The sequence below is a fragment of the Micropterus salmoides genome, unplaced genomic scaffold (assembly GCF_014851395.1).
Source record: "Micropterus salmoides isolate LMB-PRFRI ecotype aquatic unplaced genomic scaffold, ASM1485139v1 Ms_hic_scaffold_9, whole genome shotgun sequence".
NCBI classification, from domain to species: domain Eukaryota; kingdom Metazoa; phylum Chordata; class Actinopteri; order Centrarchiformes; family Centrarchidae; genus Micropterus; species Micropterus salmoides.
The window spans coordinates 6,730,087-6,752,031 of NW_024044681.1; the positions used below are offsets into that span (position 1 = coordinate 6,730,087).

General features: G+C 42.6%; 2 protein-coding genes across 2 annotated transcripts; both read right to left on the reverse strand.

Annotated features, from left to right (window-relative positions):
* Positions 1-10,006: 10,006 nt before the first annotated feature.
* On the reverse strand, positions 10,007-10,972 carry LOC119895506 (odorant receptor 131-2-like). The gene has a single exon (XM_038708669.1). It carries the CDS (start codon positions 10,964-10,966, stop codon positions 10,007-10,009), a length of 960 nt encoding a protein of 319 aa, XP_038564597.1. The 5' UTR covers positions 10,967-10,972.
* Positions 10,973-20,844: 9,872 nt separating this feature from the next.
* Positions 20,845-21,795, reverse strand: LOC119895638 (odorant receptor 131-2-like). Its single transcript, XM_038708890.1, has one exon. It carries the CDS (start codon positions 21,793-21,795, stop codon positions 20,845-20,847), a length of 951 nt encoding a protein of 316 aa, XP_038564818.1.
* Positions 21,796-21,945: the final 150 nt, after the last annotated feature.

Below are 21,945 nucleotides of genomic sequence, written 5' to 3' on the forward strand. Positions count from 1 at the left end.
TTTAGAGAAGCAATTAAGACATTAACCTGTTGTAGCACAGAGAATTTCTTCCAGTTTGCATTCCTATAAGAAATAAAGATCAGCAGAGATGATTGTTCACATGCAAAATCTAAAATCATGCAAATATATTTTCCCTTTGCAGACAGCAGGTTAGAGTCTGTGCTTGTTTCCAAGTGAGCAGACCTGGTCTGCAGGGTTTGCCTACCCACACCTGAATTTAAGCTCAGTCCTCACACCCATTTCCCCACATTACGCAATTACACGTCTGCGTGATTAACAGTTAAGATATAGATCTTCTCTATTCCATCATTTCCCCAAACCCTGGTCATGTGATGTCTTCCAAAGTGAACATAAAAAATAGAAGTGCTTTCTCAAACTTGGTGGAATTATTATTCATTCATTATTTATTGTTTTGCCTGTATTGCGCATGGCTGGCTTAATACAAGCTTAAGACCTTATAGAAAGATTTCCACAACCAATTACATGGACATCCAGTCCGTCCTGAAGGCCTATGTACAGCATTAAAACTACAGGAGCTGTCCAAATTGAGTGTGTTCTAAAAAGGTGTCAAACAGCAGTTGCACACAGCTCAGTGAGCCCATCTCATGGGTGGGCTGCAATCACAGAATTATTCTTTGCATCAGCTGCATGATTTTGAAAAGGTGACAATAATTGTGCCCAGTCCATTTTTGGAATTCTGTGTGGAATGTCTCAGATTTGTGTTGTTCCAATGCAAAGAAATGGGAATACCAAAGCATTTGTGATTGCAGTGAATTATGTGACTGACATGCAGGCGTGCCCATATTTTGTATGTGTTGAAAGAAGAGCTGATGTTTTGTGGTCTTCTAGAGAGCTCCATAATGCCTATGTCCTTTGTGATGGAAAGGCATGAGGGGTTTGCTGAAGAGCAAGTTTATACTGGTCTGCATTGAACATGTACAATGTTCAGTGTGCAGTACATTTCTTGTACCGATGACTTGTCTGTTTTTAATGCTGTTGCAGATAGTGAGCTCCCAAGTGGGAATTTAGTATTGTTCTTCTCTTGTTTGTTTGGAGTGGTTGTTATTTTTTGTTTTGTTTCTCACTTTTTGTATGGTGTTATTTATTTTGTAAGTGTAAGGTTTTGATTTAATACAAGAGATCTTTTATTAATGTAACCTGTGCATCACTTTAGGCCTCTGCCCCAGGGACTAAAGATGAAGATTAATTTTCAGTTATATCTGGTACAATACATATATTAGAGACAATAAAGAACAATAAAAAGTCAGTGCTCAGCTACAGTTGCTAACATTAGAAGTATTGCTGTAGAACTGGATCTGTAACAATCTGTTGCCCTTCCTCTTTCATGAATCAGATGTAGTTGACTTGTGTGTTTTCTCACCATTTTTATGAACAGTGAAGGGAAAATATTTGAAAACATTCGTGGCTGAGACAGATTCTAATGTGCTATAATAGATCTTCATACTTTCTGACTGCATGGTACATAGCATCTTGCATTGTGTGAGAGAATCATTAATGATTGATTCAGTAAAAAAGACGGAGGATGGAGGGATAGAGGGGAGAGATGGGGTTGAGGGGATTGGATGAAGGGGTCGAGAACGGAGGGATGATGGGGTTGTTTAGGGTTTGGTGGCTAGAGTGGCTAGGAACCCGGGGGTCGAGACTCAGGGGTTCATGTTGATAAGTGGCTTGTTGATCAACCCCCAAAATGAGTAACTACACTGAAGGGAGCTGGGTTCTTTGAACGGCGCTGAGGTTGTTGCGGATGTAGCTAAGGTAGGCATGGGAAGACCGACGGCTGACGATTTGATTGTGTGGTCTAGGAGCCCGATGCTGGAGTAATTGGAGTATAGTTTCGGAGAGATCCCGTATTTAGAAAGGATATGGCAGAGATGGTGATGGAACCAGAAGCATGTGGCAACTCTGCCTGATTCGTGTGGTGGTGTAGTCTGTGGTTCACGTAGGTCTGGATGGGTTCAAAGGGGCTCAGGTAAGAGTTTAAGCGGAAGAGGAAAATGGGGTGTGAGAAACCGAGCTGGTCCGTTTTACTTAGTTTGAGATTAAATCTGAGAGTGGACAGAAATGTCAGAGAGGCTTGCCAGCCAAGTAGGATCGTAGGTGCATGAGGCGGTGGTGTTATTTAGTGAACAAAAGGTCCAAACCACAGTGATGGCCACCCCTGTGTTTCTGACAGTGATGATGGCAGCGTGCCTCAGTGGGTAGCACACAGCAACATATCTCTCCACAGACATCACTACCAGTGTGAGAGGAGAGATTTCATTTGTTAGATTGGCAAACATCACAAGAAGACCACAGACAGGATAAGTCAGGATTATTCTACACACAGACAGTATGTACAGTAATTGGCTCATTGCCATCTGCACAGTGTCTGCAAAAAGGAGATTATACAGAAGAATGTAATGAGAAGTCTCACAAAACACTGGTTTACTCCTCAAGGTAAATAACATGATGACATTAATGAACAAGAATATACAGCATGGTACTGTAGTCAGAGTGGAAAGCATCACTCTTTCCAGTAACCCCAATCCAACAGTTATGTTGGACGTCGGTCATCTCAGAGAAGCATTTACAACATGAGAAATATTAACCTGTTGATGTCACAAGGACTTGATCTGTTCTAAGAACAATGAAAAGAATGAATAAAGTCTTTAAATGCCTGTTGAGTCACATTCAAAACCACAAATCAGATAATTAGCAAGTTAGATTCTGTGCTTATTCCCATGTAAGTGTTCTGCATTCTGATATTATATATATATATATATATATATATATATATATATATATATATATATATACACACACACACACACACACACACAATGTTTAAGAAAAAGCGTATATAGATATATATATATATATACAGTTTTCATGTGACAGCATCACATGTCATCATGGTTAGCAGCTCAGTAATAGGTGATATAATCGCTATCCTATTATTTCTTTATGGTTTATTTTAGTAGGGAACGATACAGCTTGCATAGAGGACAGACAGCAATCCAATGTGTGAAATAAAACATTAAAACAGTGAGGCAAAAAGAAAAGTATACAATAGTTTACAGTAAAGTTTGTTGCTGAACCAACCAGGGCTTGACATCTCTCTTAAAGGTGGTGAAGTTTGCTGCAGTTTTTAGGTGGTTTTCACAGGTTTGGCCAGACACATGGACGACTGTATCGTCAGCGTACATCTGAAGACCTATATCAGGACATGTTCCTGGCAAGTCATTGATATACAAACTAAAAAGGATGGAGCCCAAAACAGTTCCTTGGGGGATTCCTGTTCTGATTATACAAAAAGCAGACGTGATTTAACATTGAGAGTTGTGGTTGACAGTTTCAAATTCCCTTTTCAAATCCAGAAACACTGTGCCTAACACATTTCCTTTGTTAAGTGACTGTTTTATATTTTCTAACAATAAACAGATTGCTGATTCTGTGGAATGGTTATGCCTGAATCCAAACTGAAGGAGGTCCAGAGAATTGTTTCTCTCTAAGAAACCAGAACCAGAATGCTACTATATTTTTTTAGGAATACAGTATCTAAGTTACAGATATAATTAGAAAAAATAGTGCCTAAATCATTAGCTTTCAAGACAACGGATTGGTAAACTTCCCTGATCTCAAATGACTTGACATCATCTTCATTAGGAGCCACAACATTAATTTTAGTGTTGATATGGGGAAAGTCTATGGCACGTACTTTAACAGATTGAATAAAGAAATCATTACATTTGTTAACAACTTGTACATGATTAGAGAGGTCTTCCCCGAATTTAAGTTCGTATTTGAGGGTGACACTGACTTTCGGTTCAGCTCTCCTCTATCCACAGCTCTATCTATCATTTCTAAAACACTTCATCAGTCATACTGGTTAAACTGCTGTCATGCGACCATGTTCCACAAAAAGCCAAGATTTAAAATGGTTAGCCAAGTCCTGATCACGTTTTGGAGCGAGACCAATACCATTAGGTTTTACAGTTGGATCCCAAACTACAGATGTAAGGACCGCGGTGCTCCAGCAGGCTGCCATGGTGTCCACCTTTACTCCAAACACTGGTCCACAGCAAGGTCTGCAGTCCACACTGCAATCACACACCAGCCTGCCTTCCACCACCCCTTCCACACCGAGATGCGGCGTAGAAGTGAACAGTATATAATGAGATGGCCATGTCCAAAGAAATTTAGATGGAGTTTGTCTGTTTGTTGATTTGCTGGAACCTTGCAGAAGAAATCCTGAGTGCCAGAGATCCAAGCATGATAGGAACAAGGACCAGCAGGTAAAAGAAGCGCAGGCACTGACTGTTTTGTGCGTGCTGGCTGTCTTGGCTTCTTTCATTGTTCCGTGGTCCATTTCTGATGCTCACGTACCCATTGTAGGCACTTTCAGCAGAGCACAGGGGTCAGCACGGGCACCCTGACAGCCCCATATGCAACAAACTGCAATGCACCGTGTGTTCTGACACCTTTCTATTAGAACCAGCAGTAACTTTTGATGTGACCTACAGTAACTCGTGTATTGGATAGAACCAGACGGGCCAGCCTTCTCTACCTATGTGCATCAATGAGAACTGGCACCCCTGAACCCTGTCGCCGGTTCACTGATTTTCCTTCCTTGGACCAGCTGTGATAGGCACTGACCCCTGCAGGTTGGGAACCTACCTCAAGAGCTGCAGTTTTGGCACTGACCTGACACCAGAGGGAATAGTCATGGCTGATGGAGCTCAATCAAGACACAAACATTACAGTGGACGGTTTCCAGACGGCGTATATTTCCCCCACTGCTACGGTTGACTCAGCTTGTGATGTCCTCCACTCTGTTACAAACAGGCTGCAGAAACAACACCTCCAGGCCCTCTTATCTCTGGTGACATCAACCATGTCTCTCTATCCTCACTCTGTCCACATTCACCCAGTATGTCACATGACACACCAGAGACAATAAAACATTGAATTTATTCTTTGCCAACATCAAGGAGGCATAAGACTCATCTCCTCTCCCTCCTCTGGGAAGGTTGGACCACAACATGGTCCATATCCTGCCTGTGTACCTTTGTCAGCCAACTGTCCCACGTACGATGAAGAGATGGTCTGAAGAGGCCTGTGAAGCCTTAACCTCTGGGAAACAGACACCTATGTCCAGGAAAAAATTACTAAAAATGAATGAATCAGGAATAACTCCTCAACAATTAGGCCTTGCTGCATAATTCTGGTCTCTTTTGATAGGTCAGAAGCTAAGGAATATGAGTTAATTGAAATGAACCTTCTACTAAGGAGCAAATGGAGATGCAATAAAGGAAAATATATTTTCATCCTCGCCTGGTATAAAATCTATATTTTAATAGCAATATCACCATTAGAACAATCAGCCAACTCATTGTAATGCAACTGAAGATCTTCCAATACGCCTAAAATACAACTGTAACTGTAAATTTGTTGAAAAGAAACTAATATACAATAGTTATTACACAATTTTTCTAAGATATAATAGATGAATGTCCATGTTTTGGCCAGATTTACTGTTTATATCTTTTCTTTCTTCAAAACACTATTTTTGTCCATACAACCATGTTAATAACGCATTAACGTCCCCAGCCCTAATATTTATATGGCCAGTAGATGACGATAGAGGCCGCACTCTTTCTGTCCTTCATTTTGACAAGAGAAACAAAACGTAACAGCTCAGGGATAATTTCACACACAGAAAACAGCTGTTTTTCAACTGAAAACAGCAAAAGTAAGTGAGCGGTTGTAACTGTATATGTATATAGGTGCGTTAGTTGTTATTATTATCCTGCTAATAACTCTGAGCTTAGTGATTTAGTGATATGAGTTACACAGCTGATCAGAGCTGGAGATGAGCTTTATTTAGAGTGGTCGGACTGCGGTGTAGGATGAGATGAGAGATATCTAGAAGGCAATAACTGCAGCCATGGACAGTTATTACTGAGCGATTTCTGAAGTTCATTTAGATGCTCGGTGTTTGATGTGTGTTAGAATGGATGGATAGAAATGGTTGGTTTGATGTTCTGGCTGAGCCTCCTAGCTTCACGGAGGTGTGTGGCATGCTTAGGGTGACAAGAAACTAGGATCGTCCACGAAAATTGATCGCCCGGTAATGGGCAGGTCTGTGCTAAACAAGAGACTGCTTTGACACAACTATATGGATTCTGTGACGCTCATGGGGAGAACACTGACAGTCTCACACATTGTAAAATGGACTACATCAATTTCTGTGTGGAAAATGCAATACCAACCAGGAATGTAAGGTGTTTTCCTAACAATAAGCCCTAGATTACTCAGGAAAAAAGGAGCAACTTTAGACTGTATAGAGGGAATTGAGAAGGAGGATCAGGAAAAAATGCTACAGGAGGAAGATAGAGGATAAGTGCAGCAAAACAATATCAGGAAAGTCAAAAAGCGGGTGAATTGTCTGAATCTTTGATTTGAGTGGTCATATACTCTCTGCCCTTGTGCAGTCCTCCCAGCTGCAATGGATCGTCATGGCCTTAGATCCAGGCCTCTCAAATCCGCAGTGCAGGATGGTTGAACAAATGAGCCTGAGGCTGGGGAGGGTGCCACAGCTTTGAAAAACACCTGTGTGGTACCTGTACCAAAGGCCTCGCATCCCAAGAACTTCAACAGCTACAGGCCAGTGGCGCTGACATCCCAGCTGATGAAGACCCAGGAAAGCCTGGTCCTGGTCCATCTTCACCCCCAGGTAAGCTTAAGTTTGCCTGTAAACCTGGCAATGGGGTGGACGATGCCATCTTGTCTCTAGTGCTTTTAAAACCATCCAGACAGTACTCCTGAGGGACACGTTGGAACAGACGAGGCTGGACCTCCACCTCACAGCATGGATACTGGACTGCCTCATCAACCAACCTAAGTTTATGAGGACACAGGGTATAGGATGTGTCCATCACAGTTGTTTGCAGTTGGGTTCTTTGGATGCAGAGGGCTCTACCGAGGATTCTTTTTGACTCTGTGGTGGCATCAGCCATTTTCTATGGAGTGGTCTGCTGGGGCAGCGGCTAAATTATCCTACATGATGGAGGAACACATCCCACCCACATGCAGGATGCTCTGAAGATCCTGAGCAGCTCCTTCAGTGACAGGCTGCTGCACCTGTGTTGCATCAAGGGGAGGTACTGCAGGTCTTTCCTTCCTGCTGTCAGACTTTACAATCAGCATTGCTCCCAGTAGACTGCATGGACAAAACACACCGGACTGATAACCCGTGTAATAATGTGACCCTGCAATACTGGTGATACAACTCTTAACTATTTATTATTTTTTCATATTATATATAGTATCTCACAAAAGTGAGTCCACCCCTCACATTTATGTAAAGTTTTGATTCTATCTTTTCATGTGACAACACTGAAGAAATTACACTTTGCTACAATGAGTGTGCAGCTTGTATAACAGTGTAAATCTGCTGTCCCGTCAAAATAACACATCACACAGCCATTAATGTCTAAACCGCTGGCAACAAAAGTGAGGACACACCTAAGTGGAAATGTCCAAATTAGGCCCAATTAGCCATTTTCCCTCCCCGCTGTCATGTGACTCATTAGTGTTACAAGTCTCAGGTGTGAATGGGGAGCAGGTGTGTTAAATTTGGTGTTATCGCTCTTACACTCCCTCATACTGGTCACTGGATGTCCAACATGGCACCTCATGGCAAAGAACTCTGAGGATCTGAAAAAAAGAATGGTTGCTCTACATAAAGATGGCCGAGGCTATAAGAAGACTGCCAAGACCCTGAAACTGAGCTGCAGCACGGTGGCCAAGACCATACAGCGGTTCAATAGGACAGGTTCCACATGTTGTCACTAGAAAACAGCAGTGTGTTAAAAGCAAGAGAGTCAATTGACACTTTTCACACACCCTCACACCATACATCAATTTTCTCATGCATTGGAAAAAATAATTTAGCCTATAAGTGATGTCGTCGACTCGGCGTGATTACACAGTTAGTGGCAGACAGTTTGTGATTGGGTAAAGTAGCTGGTATTGTTTTGCAAGATAGAAATGTATAATCTGAAGCACAGCCTTGTTCTGTTGGGAAAGTGAGCTGCACAGAGCTGCTGAAGTTACCATGTGAGGATTTGTGGTACAACGTTTTCAGAGATGCTCACAAGTCTCTGAGCTAGAGTCCAAGTTAAGTCTCAAGTCTCTGTGCTAGAGTCCAAGTCAAGTCTCAAGTCTCTGTGCTAGAGTCCAAGTCAAGTCTCAAGTCTTTGAGCTCGAGTCCAAGTCAAGTCTCAAGTCTCTGTGCTAGAGTCCAAGTCAAGTAACAAGTCTCTGTGCTAAAGTCCAAGTCAAGTCTCTGTGCTAAAGTCCAAGTCAAGTCTCAAGTCGTTGTATCAGAATGTTGTATCAGCTGCTGTGTTCAATCCAATTCTGTAACTGTAAGTGTTTTCACTTATAGAGCCAACCATGTAATGTGCAAAGCAAATTAATGACAGCTTCTTAACTACCATAAGTCAACACCAACCGCAGACTCTCAAACCCAGTGTGACGTTATAACTAAATAAAACTGTAACGTCACATGAACAAAATAAACCTGTTTGTAGCTGACGTTAATAATTAACGTGATTGCAGCCAGCGGGACGTAAATGATAACGTTAGTAAGTAAACAAACGCTCATTCATCTTTTCATAACGAACGACAGTCGGAGTTAACCTCCTGTAGGTCGTAGCTAGAGCAAGAAGCAAGCTAACGTTAGATGGCCAATGCTGAACTAAATGTGTTTACTAACTGAATTTGCGTTCAGCGCTTCTTTGTTTGGGTCTTGTTGAATGAAGATTTAAAGCCAAAGTTTATGATGAATGGCTCAGCAGCTGCCGCTGTTTGTTGTCCTCTCTCACGTGTGGCGGCGCACAGCTGATACGTGTTACGTGTTACTTAGGCAGGTTATAGGTATTGCAAGGGAGTCTCAAACTCGAGTCCACATCTCTGTCATCTGTAAAGTCCCAAACGGGTTCTGTGTCTGTCTGTCTGGGATTCTGTCATATCAGCAGAGCAAGTAATGAACAGCAGATTATAGGGCGTAGAGATTTTGAAAAATATTATGAATTGTGATTAAATGATGACGCTATTCTCAAGCCTTTCTGGAGATGTCAGATTACACAGATATGTGGGATAGATATGCAGAAAGTTTTGAACATTCAGCCGAGGAATTTCTAACTGAATTAAAATCAAGGGCGTCACTCTGTGTTGAAAAGTGGTGGAGACTTAGGGGCTCAGATTAGGAGTGTGAAGAGACACTTAGCTCGCGAGACATCACAATATGCAATATTAGGTTCACGAGAGAAGACGAATAGATCCTTAAACAGTGTTTTAAAGATATCATTAATGCCGAGATATAGGTGGGGGGTTTGGGGGGGGACCTCATTTTCATTTATTATTTAGATACAAGTTATATTTCAGAATGTTTTTGTTACAAATTGTGCTTTAAAAAAGCATCCCCAGTGTAAACGACACCTATGATTCAAATTCATTCATTTATACTAGAGGTGAAAAGGTGACACATTTAAAGAGGAACTTCCCTAAACAAACACACAAATGGGAGGGAAGACTAATTCATGAAAGAAAAAGAAATACCAAATGCTTGAAAGCCATACATGGACTGAATTATATTCTGGTATATTTTATATTTTAAATTGTCACCTGCTGCCTGAGTTTTGTGTTTCCTTTGACATAGCCTAGATAAAAACATTTCCACCATAAATTGATGCAGAGAATGCAGAATTGGTTCAGAAATCTTCACAAGAATGCAGGAAATATAGTCTTTAATTCTCAAAACTTTCTGTTGGAAGACCCCTATGCGCCACACTCACTAAGATTATTTATGGTTATTTATTTTGTTTTATTAGTATACCACAAACCCAGATTTAATTTTAACTAAATTAATGTGTATATTGTATATGCTGATTTATGAAGGCCAGTCAGATGACAGCATGAGTTTAACAAACAGGTTAATTCATTCCATATATGGAGGCTTCAGCATCGGATGGGACGAGAGTTTCCGTCGACAACATAGATGGGACACAAGGATGGGTCTGATGGTCTGGTCTCTGAGGCCATAGATGAGGGCACTCAGACATCTGGGGAGGAGGAAAACACACACATACAGAACAATTGTTAAACTCCCAAACACTACCCCTGTGAAAAGTTTTGAGAGTAAAAAAATTATTGAGTTGTGCACAGTTGAGGAGAGACAGAGGCCCAGTTGCACCAGATGCAGCAGCAGTGTGTTACGAGCCTTACGGACTGAAGCTTTGTCTGTGGAGGCCGACCTGGCTGCTATCATCACACCAATATAGGAGGAAATGATTGCCACACCAGCTGATACAAACAGAAAACAAGTGTAGGCTTTGTCATAATCAGCAGATCTTTTCCCAAGAAACATGACAAGTGTATTACAAATGTCTTTCATCTGCAGGCTCTCTGGAAATGGAAAATCTAACAGTAAAACAACTCGAGTGAGAATATTTAGTGAACAAAAGGTCCAAACCACAGTGATGGCCACCCCTGTGTTTCTGACAGTGATGATGGCAGCGTGCCTCAGTGGGTAGCACACAGCAACATATCTCTCCACAGACATCACCACCAGTGTGAGAGGAGAGATTTCATTCGTTAGATTGGCAAACATCACAAGAAGACCACAGACAGGATAAGTCAGGATTATTCTACACACAGACAGTATGTACAGTAATTGGCTCATTGCCATCTGCACAGTGTCTGCAAAAAGGAGGTTATACAGAAGAATGTAACGGGAGGTCTCACAAAACACTGGTTTACTCCTCAAGATCAATAACATGATGACATTAATGAACAAGAATATACAGCATGACATTGTAGTCAGAGTGAAAGGCATCATTCTTTCCATTAACCCCAATCCAACAGTTATGTTGGATTGAGATTGAGTTGCATCAGACATCTCAGAGGAGAATGTACAACATGAGAAATATTAACTTATCAATGGAAAAGAAAGCACAATAAATCTCTTCCTGTTGTACTGTGAAACGAATAGAATTAAAACTCCTTTTAAGCACAAGTCCCTGTTGAGCCACATCCAAAATCATCCACATACACTGTCCCTGTGCAAATAATTAGCAAGTTACATTCTGTGCTTATTCCCATCTAAGTGTTCTGCAGGCTTTGCCTGCACTCTGATATTATATGTATATATATACGCTTTCTTAATAAATTTTCACGTGACACCATCACATGTCATCATGGTTAGCAGCTCAGTAATAGGTGATGTAATCTCTATCCTATTATTTCTTTATGGTTTATTTTAGTAGGGACCGATACAGCTTGCATAGACAGCAATCCAATGTGTGAAATAAAACATTAAAACACTGAGGCAAAAAGAAAAGTATACAAAAGTTTACAGTACAGTGCAAGATACTGCAGAAGACCAGACGTAAGTACAAGTTTGTTGCTTAATCAACCAGGGCTTGACATCTCTCTTAAAGTGGTAAAGACTGCAGCAATTTTTACAGGTTTGGCCAGACACATGGACGAATGTATCGTCAGCATACATCTTAAGACCTATATCAGGACATGTTCCTGGCAAGTCATTGATGTACAAACTAAAAAGGATGGAGCCCAAAACAGTTCCTTTGGGGATTCCTTGATTTATTAACTACAACAAACTGTTCCCGACCCTTTAAATATGAGTCAAACCATTACAATGACCGTTTTAACAAATTTAGATGTTATGGTATACAGTTTCACCCTGCGTCTAAGGTTCAAGTCAAGTGAGGGATGCTGTAACCAGCACACATGGTGTGGATCCACCATGACGGTCAGCAAGTCTGCTGTAAGAGGAGGGCTGCGAGCAGGATAAGACGGGGTACCACTTGAGGGGCATGTTAGGGTTTCATGGTCACTACCCCTTCACAGGGGTAGTGTTTGGGAGTTTAACAATTGTTCTGTATGTGTGTGTTTTCGTCCTCCCCAGATGTCTGAGTGCCCTCATCTATGGCCTCAGAGACCAGACCATCAGACCCATCCTTGTGTCCCATCTATGTTGTCGACGGAGACCCATCCGATGCTGAAGCCTCCACATGTGGAATGAATTAACCTGTTTGTTAAACTCATGCAGTTAACCACAGGATCCTGCTATCTGCTTTCTCAGCAATGGGCATCTAGAGTAAAGCACTCCTGTGTTTTGAATCCTACCTCTCGGGGCGTTCCTACAACATTTTGTGACAAAGACAATTATCCTCCCACTGCCTCTCCACAGGGGTGCCCCAAGGCTCAGTGCTTGGGCCCCTTCTCAGTCTACACCACCTCATTAGGGCTAATCATTCGCTCGCACGGCTTCTCTTACCACTGCCATGCAGATGATACGCAACCCTACCTATCCTTCCTGCCAGACGATCCCACCATCTCGACCCGGATCACGGACTGTCTCTCGGACATACCTGCATGGATGAAGGCTTGCCACCTTCAACTAAACCTCTCTAAGATTGAACTCTTGGTCATTCCAGCCAAGCAATCTACCCACCATAACATCAAACTACAAAATGACTCCTCAACCATCACTCCAACCAGGGTGGTGAGAAATTTGGATGTCATGATTGATGACCAGCTGTCCTTTTCAGACCATGTTGCTACTGTCTCTCGGTCATGCCGCTTTGCTCTATACAACATAAGGAAAATCAGGCCCTACCTCACTCAGTACGCCACCCAGCTTCTGGTACAGGCCCTGGTTATCTCTCGCATCTACTATTGCAATGCCCTCCTAGCAGGTGTTCCAGCTTGTGCGGTGAAACCTTTACAAATGGTTCAGACTGCAGCAGCGCATCTGGTTTTTGATCAGCCCAAAAGGATTCATGTCACTCCATTACTCAGTGACCTCCGCTGGCTCCCCGTGGCCTCCAGAATCAGATTCAAGTCACTAATGCTTGCATACAGAGTGACTACTGGGTCTGCACCCATCTACCTAAACTCTATAATACAAACTTACGTACCTTCTCGGCCGCTACGCTCCTCCAACGCCGCCTGGCTCTGCCATCCCTTCACAAAAGCAATCCCAGTCCAGGCTGTTCTCATCTGTGACACCACAATGGTGGAATGATGCTCTGTTGATGCTTGCATGTTGTTCCTCAAATGTAAGTCACTATGGATAAAAGCATCTGCCAAATGAGTAAATGTAAATCTAGAATAATGGCCATGTAATCATTACGTCGTTAGTGCATGGAGAAAGTGTAGGCAAACTCTTCAGGAGAAAGCTCTCGACAGGGTGGATGTTGTCCTTTTATGGTAGAGGTGCCCTTCGAGGAATCTTTTAGTAGGCGGTTAGTGAGGAAAAGGCATGATAAGAACAAGATTAGCTGAGGGTGGAGTAACGGGTTAAGAGGGAAGACCGAAATTAGAAATGGAAATAACTTGGTGCTGCTAGGGCTGTAGATGAAAGCTGGATGCCACTGCTGGAGGTTCTAGCTTTAATTTGCTGGAGTGGTAAGGATGAGACGCAGGAGATCTTGACATCCTGGGGCCAGAATCCCAGACTAAAATGACCTGCAGAGATTGATGGATGTGGGCTGCAAGTGGTTTTGGCAACCCGGTGCCTAATAAACCAACTAAAGCCTACCCGAAACAGTTTCCAACAAGGAATTTTTGATGTTTCTATGTAACGAACTGACTGACACGGTAAGGTTAGTGATGACTGGGACTGAGCAGCGGAGGACTCTGGCATCCTGGTGCTAACGCAACTGTACTATTGTGGCACGCGGACCAGGAAGGGGTGAATTGAATGAAAGCCAAACTACGGCACTTAGGGAATTGCACCCCAGGAAATACTATTTAAACCTTGATTATTTGGAGAATAAAGAGAAAAAGGCACACAGGAATTTTACTGATGAGGCAGAGACGTGATTCAAAATATTCCAAAATATATTTATTTTTAATAAACAAAAATACACAGTCTGGGACTGGAACTGCTGAAAGGGAAAGAAATGTGCAACAGCAATAAGCACTGATAAAATGCTAGATAAAACAACTTTTCTATTATAATTAGTTACAATGACTTAAATATAAATTCAAATAAAGAAAGTATATATATATATATATATATATATATATATATATATAAATCCAGCGCCCCAAGATAACTAGCTCAAAACTACTGTTAGCTCCATGATATCTCAAAATGAATGTTAGCTGGAATGAATGTTAGCTCGAAACGAATGTTGGCTCAAAACTAGTTTTGCTCGAAAAGACTTAGCTGGGAAAGAACTGTTAGTTTTGACAACTTATAGAAACGACTGTTTGCTTGAAAACAAGTATAGCTCAAACTGAATTAGCTAGAAGACGATTGCTTGGAATGACTAAGCTAGGAAATGACTGTTGGCTCTAGATGGTTGTTAGCTCAAAGTTAGCTAGCAAGGGATGTTAGCTCAAAACGGCTATAGCACGAAATGACTTAGCAAGATGACTGCTGTTTGCTTTAACTTATATAGCTAGATGACGACAGTGGCTAGGTAATGACTCTTTACTTGAAACGAGAAAAGGACTTTTTGCTTAAAACAACTACAAAACAACAACTGTTGGCTCGAAACGGCTGTTGGCTCAAAACGACTGAGTTCGTAATAATTGTGTGTTTGAAACAACTGTACTTAAGCGTTTAGGTTGTATGTTGCTAGCATCAGTTATGTCAGAACTGGAGTTGATTATTATTGAAAGATAAGCAAAGAACAGCATGAAGTGCCTGTCCTTTGGAAAGGTTTCTGATGACTTTTCAGGTGGTTATGTGTAATGGACCATCTTGCATGCTTGTGTTAGTGGTTACTGGGAGTGGGCAGTGGGTGTAAGTGCAGAATGATGGACACACCGACACACAAGTATAAATGCATGGCTACGTGCGTAGCCTACGACGCACGTAGACCCTACCCAGGAGTATAAATGGGCCATAAGCCCCTACTGAAATCGGCTGCTGAGGTTGCTTGAGGTGGGGGGTATGACTGGGGGCACTAGCATCTCGGTGCTGGGGGGCCTTATGGAACTGGCTGCTGTAGTTCCTGGAAGAGTCCAGCGGTGGCGCTGGCGTCCTGGTGCTGAAGGCCCCTCATGAAGCTGCTGCTGTGGTTGGTAGATGTAGATGGCTGGGGTGCCTGAAGCTGCTGGAACTGGATGGTGGGGATGCTGACGACTCAATGTGGTTGTCCTGTATGATGTATGCTGGTGGTACGGTCCACCCCAATGAGAGGGGGAGGCCTTGAATTTCTGGTGTTGGTTGAAGTTGTTACGGTTGCTGGACAGAGAGGACCCAAAAGCAACGCTCAGGTGAAAGAGGATTTATTGAGGGAAAAAGGGGCTGAGGAAGTGGAGGTGAGGGAGAGGTGGATGCCGGGGGAATGCGGGCACAGGGGACCGAGGAGCAAGTAGGGCAGAGGGGGCTGAGGCAGAGGAGCCGAGGAGCACCGGGGGCCGAGATGTGGCAAAAGGCTTGAGGCAAGCAGTGGCACCAGGTCAGGAGCAACGATGATCAAGCCACGATTGTGTGGAGAACCGGGGTTGAAATACTGGCAGGGATGGAGTTGATTGCTGGCAGGTGTGGCAGGCAGAGGAGGAGGCTGATGAGGTGCAGATCATCAGCTGGGCTCAGGAGCAGAGAGAGAGAGAGGGAGAACACAATCAAGGAGAGCAGAGGGGACACAGGCAGGCAGGCGAAAACACAAGGGAAAAACAGAATCACAAGAAAAAAGGAAAAATAAACAGGACACTCACCGCCAGCCGGGCTGCCACCACAACAGACGTTCTGTTTTGCTTTGGTACTGACTTTTCTGCTATCTTGAGCTGGAGGAAATATGTGAACAGTCCCTTTTAACAGTAGCGTTGACCCGGAAGGGAGCTGGTGTTGACAAAACAGAAGGCATGGCACGCTGACATTATAGCTTGAAAAGTTTGCTGTATTGTCTGTTCTCTAAATCAGAATTATTTCACCTTTAACTGTTTTCTGAAGAGTGGCTATGGTTACAATCAGATTGTTCATGCTGATTGTTTATGACTCGGGGCCTCGCGGGCATGGGGTTTGTTGTGAGGCGGAGGATTCGTCTGGTGCATTGTTCCCGATAGCTTATGTAACCCCTTGTTGACACCAGTAGAGCTGATCAAACAAGACCTAAGGTGGTCCTTACTATCACACTGGGCTACTATATCAAAAGTGTGTTAAACAGGATCCTGGGTTCTGCTGGCTAAATATTCCCTGTTTACTAATATTTGTTACAGTGACTTCAGGTAGGAGAAGTAAGTACAGACAACAAATAAACTGTGTATGTAAGAACAATAATAGTGCGGTGCCTCCACTGTGGAACTACTAAGCTCACCTTAAGAACTGTACTGAAGTTCCCCAGAATAATGGTAAGTATTTATAAGTAAGTCAAATATGAACAACAACAACATATAGTATGAAAAAAGGGAAAAAACATTTATTTTTACTTTCCTGGTACTTTCAAAACCAAGGGTTTTCTTTAAAACACCACATTTTTGTATCAAACCCAAATCACTAAAGTTTAAACCTTACAATGAACACAGCCAAAAGATGCTTTATCAAACCACTCTGGTACTCTTCAAAATAACACTTCACTGTTTTGTTTCTCTTAGGATGGAATAAAAAAAATATTAAACTGTGTGCGTGAACTGAATGAAAATAAATGTAACCTGTAGAGGTATCAATACCAAAAGATACCCCTTCAGTACAATAAAGTCCCAAGTACAGAAATCTGTACTACCACAGTTCCAACTGAAAGAAATGTTCAAATTATTACCAAGCGCTTGGATTTGTAAACATTAGGGGCCATACGGTGGCGCACATATGAAAGAGAAATCCTTTAACTCCCTGGTAGTACAGTTCAATGTTCAGAAAAGTCTACCCTTACTCACGCACCTCCGTCACTCCGACAGTTCTAAAGAATCCACAGGTAGACGATGCAGCAGAATGGCGAGGTGCAGTAGGTAGATGTCCGGGCCGCAATGCAATTCCCGTGGGCGGGGTCCCTCCTCACAGCGATGCTACTCAGCAGGCTAGCTCCCAAGTGATCTCTAATTGGCTCAGTTTACATCAGTCAAAACAAACTAAAATCACATTGGCTACGTTATCATGACACTGGAATTCACAAAGAGCAAAGCATCATGGAAGGTGTAGTTTTTCCCATTAAGATCCCACATACGAAGAAACAGTCTTTTCATTTAGCCATATTTAGTAGGCCCCTACATTTAGAAAAGTGGACCGTGGAAGAGATGACATTAAAGCTGGACTCACTTTGGCTTTAGGATTGTGGAAAGCGGGGTCTCAAGCGTGGAGACGTAGAAGGGTTCCGCTTCTGTGCTGGGTCTGCTGACGTGGGTGTAGAAAATGACTGTCGTGAGTCCGTCCAAATAATTCATCGTCTGATGGGGATAGCGATGTACACTTTCTCAAAAGAGGTAAGTGGATGGAAGTACCTCGGTTCAGGTGAGGAATGCGAGAGGGAAGAAGAGGACATGTGTTGTGTGGGTACTTATGTAAATGCCAGGAGTGACATCATTGATGTGTGGTCCCACTCCTGAAACTCTGCTGGTAGCACCACTAGAGAGTATACAGCTTCTGTAAATTTGCTGTCCCCTAAAAAACCCACCCTTTAATCCTCACTCGTCATTTTAGGAAGTGAAATGTCCTTTATGATGGCGCGCTGAGGTCGATTTCCAGGTCACAAGAAGGAGGACGGAGGATCTTGTGCATATACAAGATGGTGGTCAGATTGCTGTGGTTCATTAGTCACAGGGTTGGCAGTTCAATCCCCAGCTCCTTTCTAGATGTTAAAGTATACTGGGGCAAGGCCTCTGGTCTTTTCTATTGGCTGCATTCTAGTGTAGGCCAGCCATGTGATTGTATAGTGGTAACAGTATGTATGATTTTCTACAGAGCACCTGTTCTTTTACATTCACAAATAAAAATCCAAAAGAATTCTTAAGAAACATTTTGTCCATCGACAATAAATGAAACCATTTTGTGTCATATATAGTGCAACATTATCAATAGCACCATAAGTTTGGCTATCACCTATCTGTGAGCCTAATTAGTAGATCATGTCACTGAACTGATCATCATCAGACCCAGTGGACTGTGAATGAGCTCCCATCGCACCTCTACACCTCCCAAAAGAGAAGTAGAACTTGCCAAGTATTACTCCATAAGAAAAACACTGAAAAACAGAATAAATAGTAAAAAACAGTTCAACCAGAGTGTCATGGTTTGGGGTTTGAGTTTTGTTAAGTTAAGAATCCTTCTTTGTGTGTCTTCATGCATTTATGAGTTTCACCCGTGTCGTGTCTGACCCTCTCTCTGTGCATATACTGTACAGTCCATGTGCTTCCCTTGTCTTTTGTTTAAACATTTTTTATCTTTGTATTTTGTCAAGAGTCCCAGCCTCATCTCCAGTGTTTTCCTGTGTTTTGCCTGATTTTTAGACTTTTGTGGATTTTGCAGAAGTGAAGCAGAAAACTATCGCTTTGCTGATTAAAATGTCCAATGTCATAGGCAGCAAGTCTCATCAGCTGTCGCTAGTTAAAGTTTATTTCGTCTGTTGTCAGGTTTTCGTGCTCTCTACATGTCACCTCTCTTTAGCCACATCTCCACTTTCTCAGGTTCCTTGGCAAAGGGCAGTGGCAGTCTGTTCCCAAGGAGCAGAGCTCAAAGACAATCAGCTAACTCATAGTCCTGCTGAATGTTGAGGGGAAGAATTTCTTCTCAGTCATGGCGAGAAGGATGCCCACCGACACGATGAGGAATAGCTACATCGATTCCAGCTACCTGAATGCCGGGGTCCCAGGCTTCCGGAGCTGTGTTAAATATACCACTGTGATTTGCGAACAGTCAGACCACTAAGAAGGAGAAGAAGGATGTGCACGTTGTATGGCTGGACCTAGCCAATGCATAGGGGTCAGTGCCACATCAGCTCATTGCCTGTGACTTTTTCTACAGACAGCATCAAGTCCATTGTGATGAGCTACTTCCAGGAGCTGCACATGCCCTCCCCCACGCCAGGTCACCAGCAGCTGGAAGTAGGAATTGCAATGGGATGTTCCATCTCCCCCACCCTCTTCATAGCAGCATTCAAAGTCAGCTTGACCGGAGCGAGGCAGGTGATGGGTGGAGTCTGGCTGCCTGTAAGGTGGAGGCTCCCCGAACTGAGGAGTTACTTGGATGACATCACACGCTTGCTTCAAACTGCACCGTGCACATTCAGACCCCTAAAGAGACGGGGCAGCCTTCATACAGGGCGAGCAGGCATCGGATGTGGTTCAGAGCCTTATTATCTTCGAAGGTATGAGGATGGAGCAGGAGGAGTGCAGGCTGAAGGCGATGGCACAGGGGGAGCAGGGTTGCTGGACAACGTGGAAGAAGGGTGATTTGCCAGGATAGCTGTGTCCTCCTGCTTCTAGTCCTTATGCTAAGCTAGGTTAACCAGGCCGGACTCCAGCTCCATACTAACCCACTACAGTGAACACACATTTGATTGATACCAATCCTCTCACCTCACTCTTAGAAAGAAAGAAAATAAGCCTATTTCCTAAAATGTCGAACTTTAGAGTAACTTAAAAGGTTACGTGTGGAGTACTATGGAGTAATACTTCTACTAGTGGGTCCCTGTTTTGTTTGTTCTCACACAGGTGATGCATTACAAATTACAGAAGAAAACTCCACATAGCCCCTTTAATACCCCCTTTTAACACAGCATAGCCCTACACACAATCAAAAATTATATTCAAATCTACCCAGACAACCCAGAGGGGAGTACGAGGCAATTAAACTTTAAGTTTGGAGTTTTACTTGGTTTCAAAGAGCCATACTGTATGATGCATATATTTTATACTTACAATTTGGACACTCAAATAAAATGGCAGATAACAGATGTAAATATAGTGCAATAGGTAGTGATACAGCCTTTGTTTCCATGAAAATAAGAATAATTTAATAGCATGTGACAATAATGATGAATTTCACTATTCATTGAACTATTTATGTTTTACTCTTGAATTAAATGATAATTTAGTTCATACATTCTTATTGATTTAATCAATTTTGAAACTTTAAGTTCCACACTTCTTTCTTTCCTTCGTTCTAAATAAGGGGGCTATCTGCATAATCTTTACCCCCATGTTCTGTGTTTTTAAGCACTGCGGGTGTTTGGGGAGGTCAGGACACTGTGAGGTTAGATAAAGGCTGATTTTGGATGCACTGAATGGTGTAAAATGCTGGTGTAGCAGTGATGAGGGCTGCCTGTGTTGGCCAGCGTCTTATCACCAGGGCAGATGAGCGTGACAGAGGATTAAGCTGCATTTTTCATGTCAAACCAGTTAATAACCCATCTTTATAAGTTATTACACATGCTTTGTTTTATTATTCTACAACAAGCCCTGCAATGTATTATCACAATGAACTGGGGCGCGTGAGGGCCTAGCTGTTAAGATGCCGTGTTTGCATCCGTCAGGGATTCTATGTCTTATTCTTGTGTCATCTCTATGAAGTCCATACTTATCCAACAAAGGAATAAAGCTCCCCCTCCCCAAGCATTTGACACACAATAACACGTTAGAAGTTACAACTATGCTGAAAACACATTAGGATAAAGTGAGATAAAAACAACTTAAGACATCCGTTTAAAATCACCTGCTCTTGGACGTGAGAATTATGATATGATTATGAATTTCAAGCATTAGTGACATTTACAAAATTATAAACTGTGTTTTCAATTTCTTTCTTGTGCAGTCTCTACAGTCAGATATGGTGATTTATGAAGGCCTCCCTTAAAACTTGACTTCTCAGCCTGAGCTGGAACGTTTCAGTCGAAAGCATAGATGGTACATGAGAACGGGTCTGATGGTCTGGTCTCTGAGGCCATAGATGAGAGAACTCAGACATCTGGGGAATATAAAAACACACAGATAAAAAACATTCTGGATGCGCACAATTGCTATCCTTGTTACAATTCTTGAAAGAGCAATGAGCAGAGGACTGGATATAGTCGAGGAGAGACTGAGGCCCAGCTGCACCAGATGCAGCAGCAGTGTGTTACGAGCTTTACGGACTGAAGCTTTGTCTGTGGAGGCCGACCTGGCTGCTATCATCACACCAATATAGGAGGAAGTTATTACCAAACCCGCTGATACAAACAGAAAACAAGTGTAGGCTTTGCCATAATCAGCAGATACTTGGCCAAGAAGCATGGCCATGTTAGAGCAAAAATCTTTCATCTGCAGGCTCTCCAGGTCTTTAAAAGGAAATTCTAAAAGCAAAAGAACTCGAGTGAGAACATTTAGTGAACTGAAGACCCAAACCCCAGTGACGGCCCCCCCTGTGTTTCTGACGGTGATGATGGCAGCGTGCCTCAGTGGGTAACACACAGCTACAAATCTCTCCAGAGACATCACCACCAGTGTGAGAGGAGAGATTTCATTTGTGAGATAACCAAGCATGTCAAGAACACCACACACAGGATATGTCAGCGTTATTCTACAAGCAGCGATTACATACAGTAACTGGCTCACTGCCATCTGAACAGTGTCTGCAAGAAGGAGGTTAAACAGCAGAATGTAACGAGAGGTCTCACAAAACACTGGTTTACTCCTCAATGTGAACAACATGGTCCCATTAATGAAGAGAAACACACAACATGGCACTGTATTCAGAGTGGAAAATAACAGTCTTTCCAGTAACCCCTGATACTGTGTTTCAGTTGTGACATTGGACAGAGATTGATTTACATACGACATTTTAGAGAAGCAATTAAGACATTAACCTGTTGTAGCACAGAGAATTTCTTCCAGTTTGCATTCCTATAAGAAATAAAGATCAGCAGAGATGATTGTTCACATGCAAAATCTAAAATCATGCAAATATATTTTCCCTTTGCAGACAGCAGG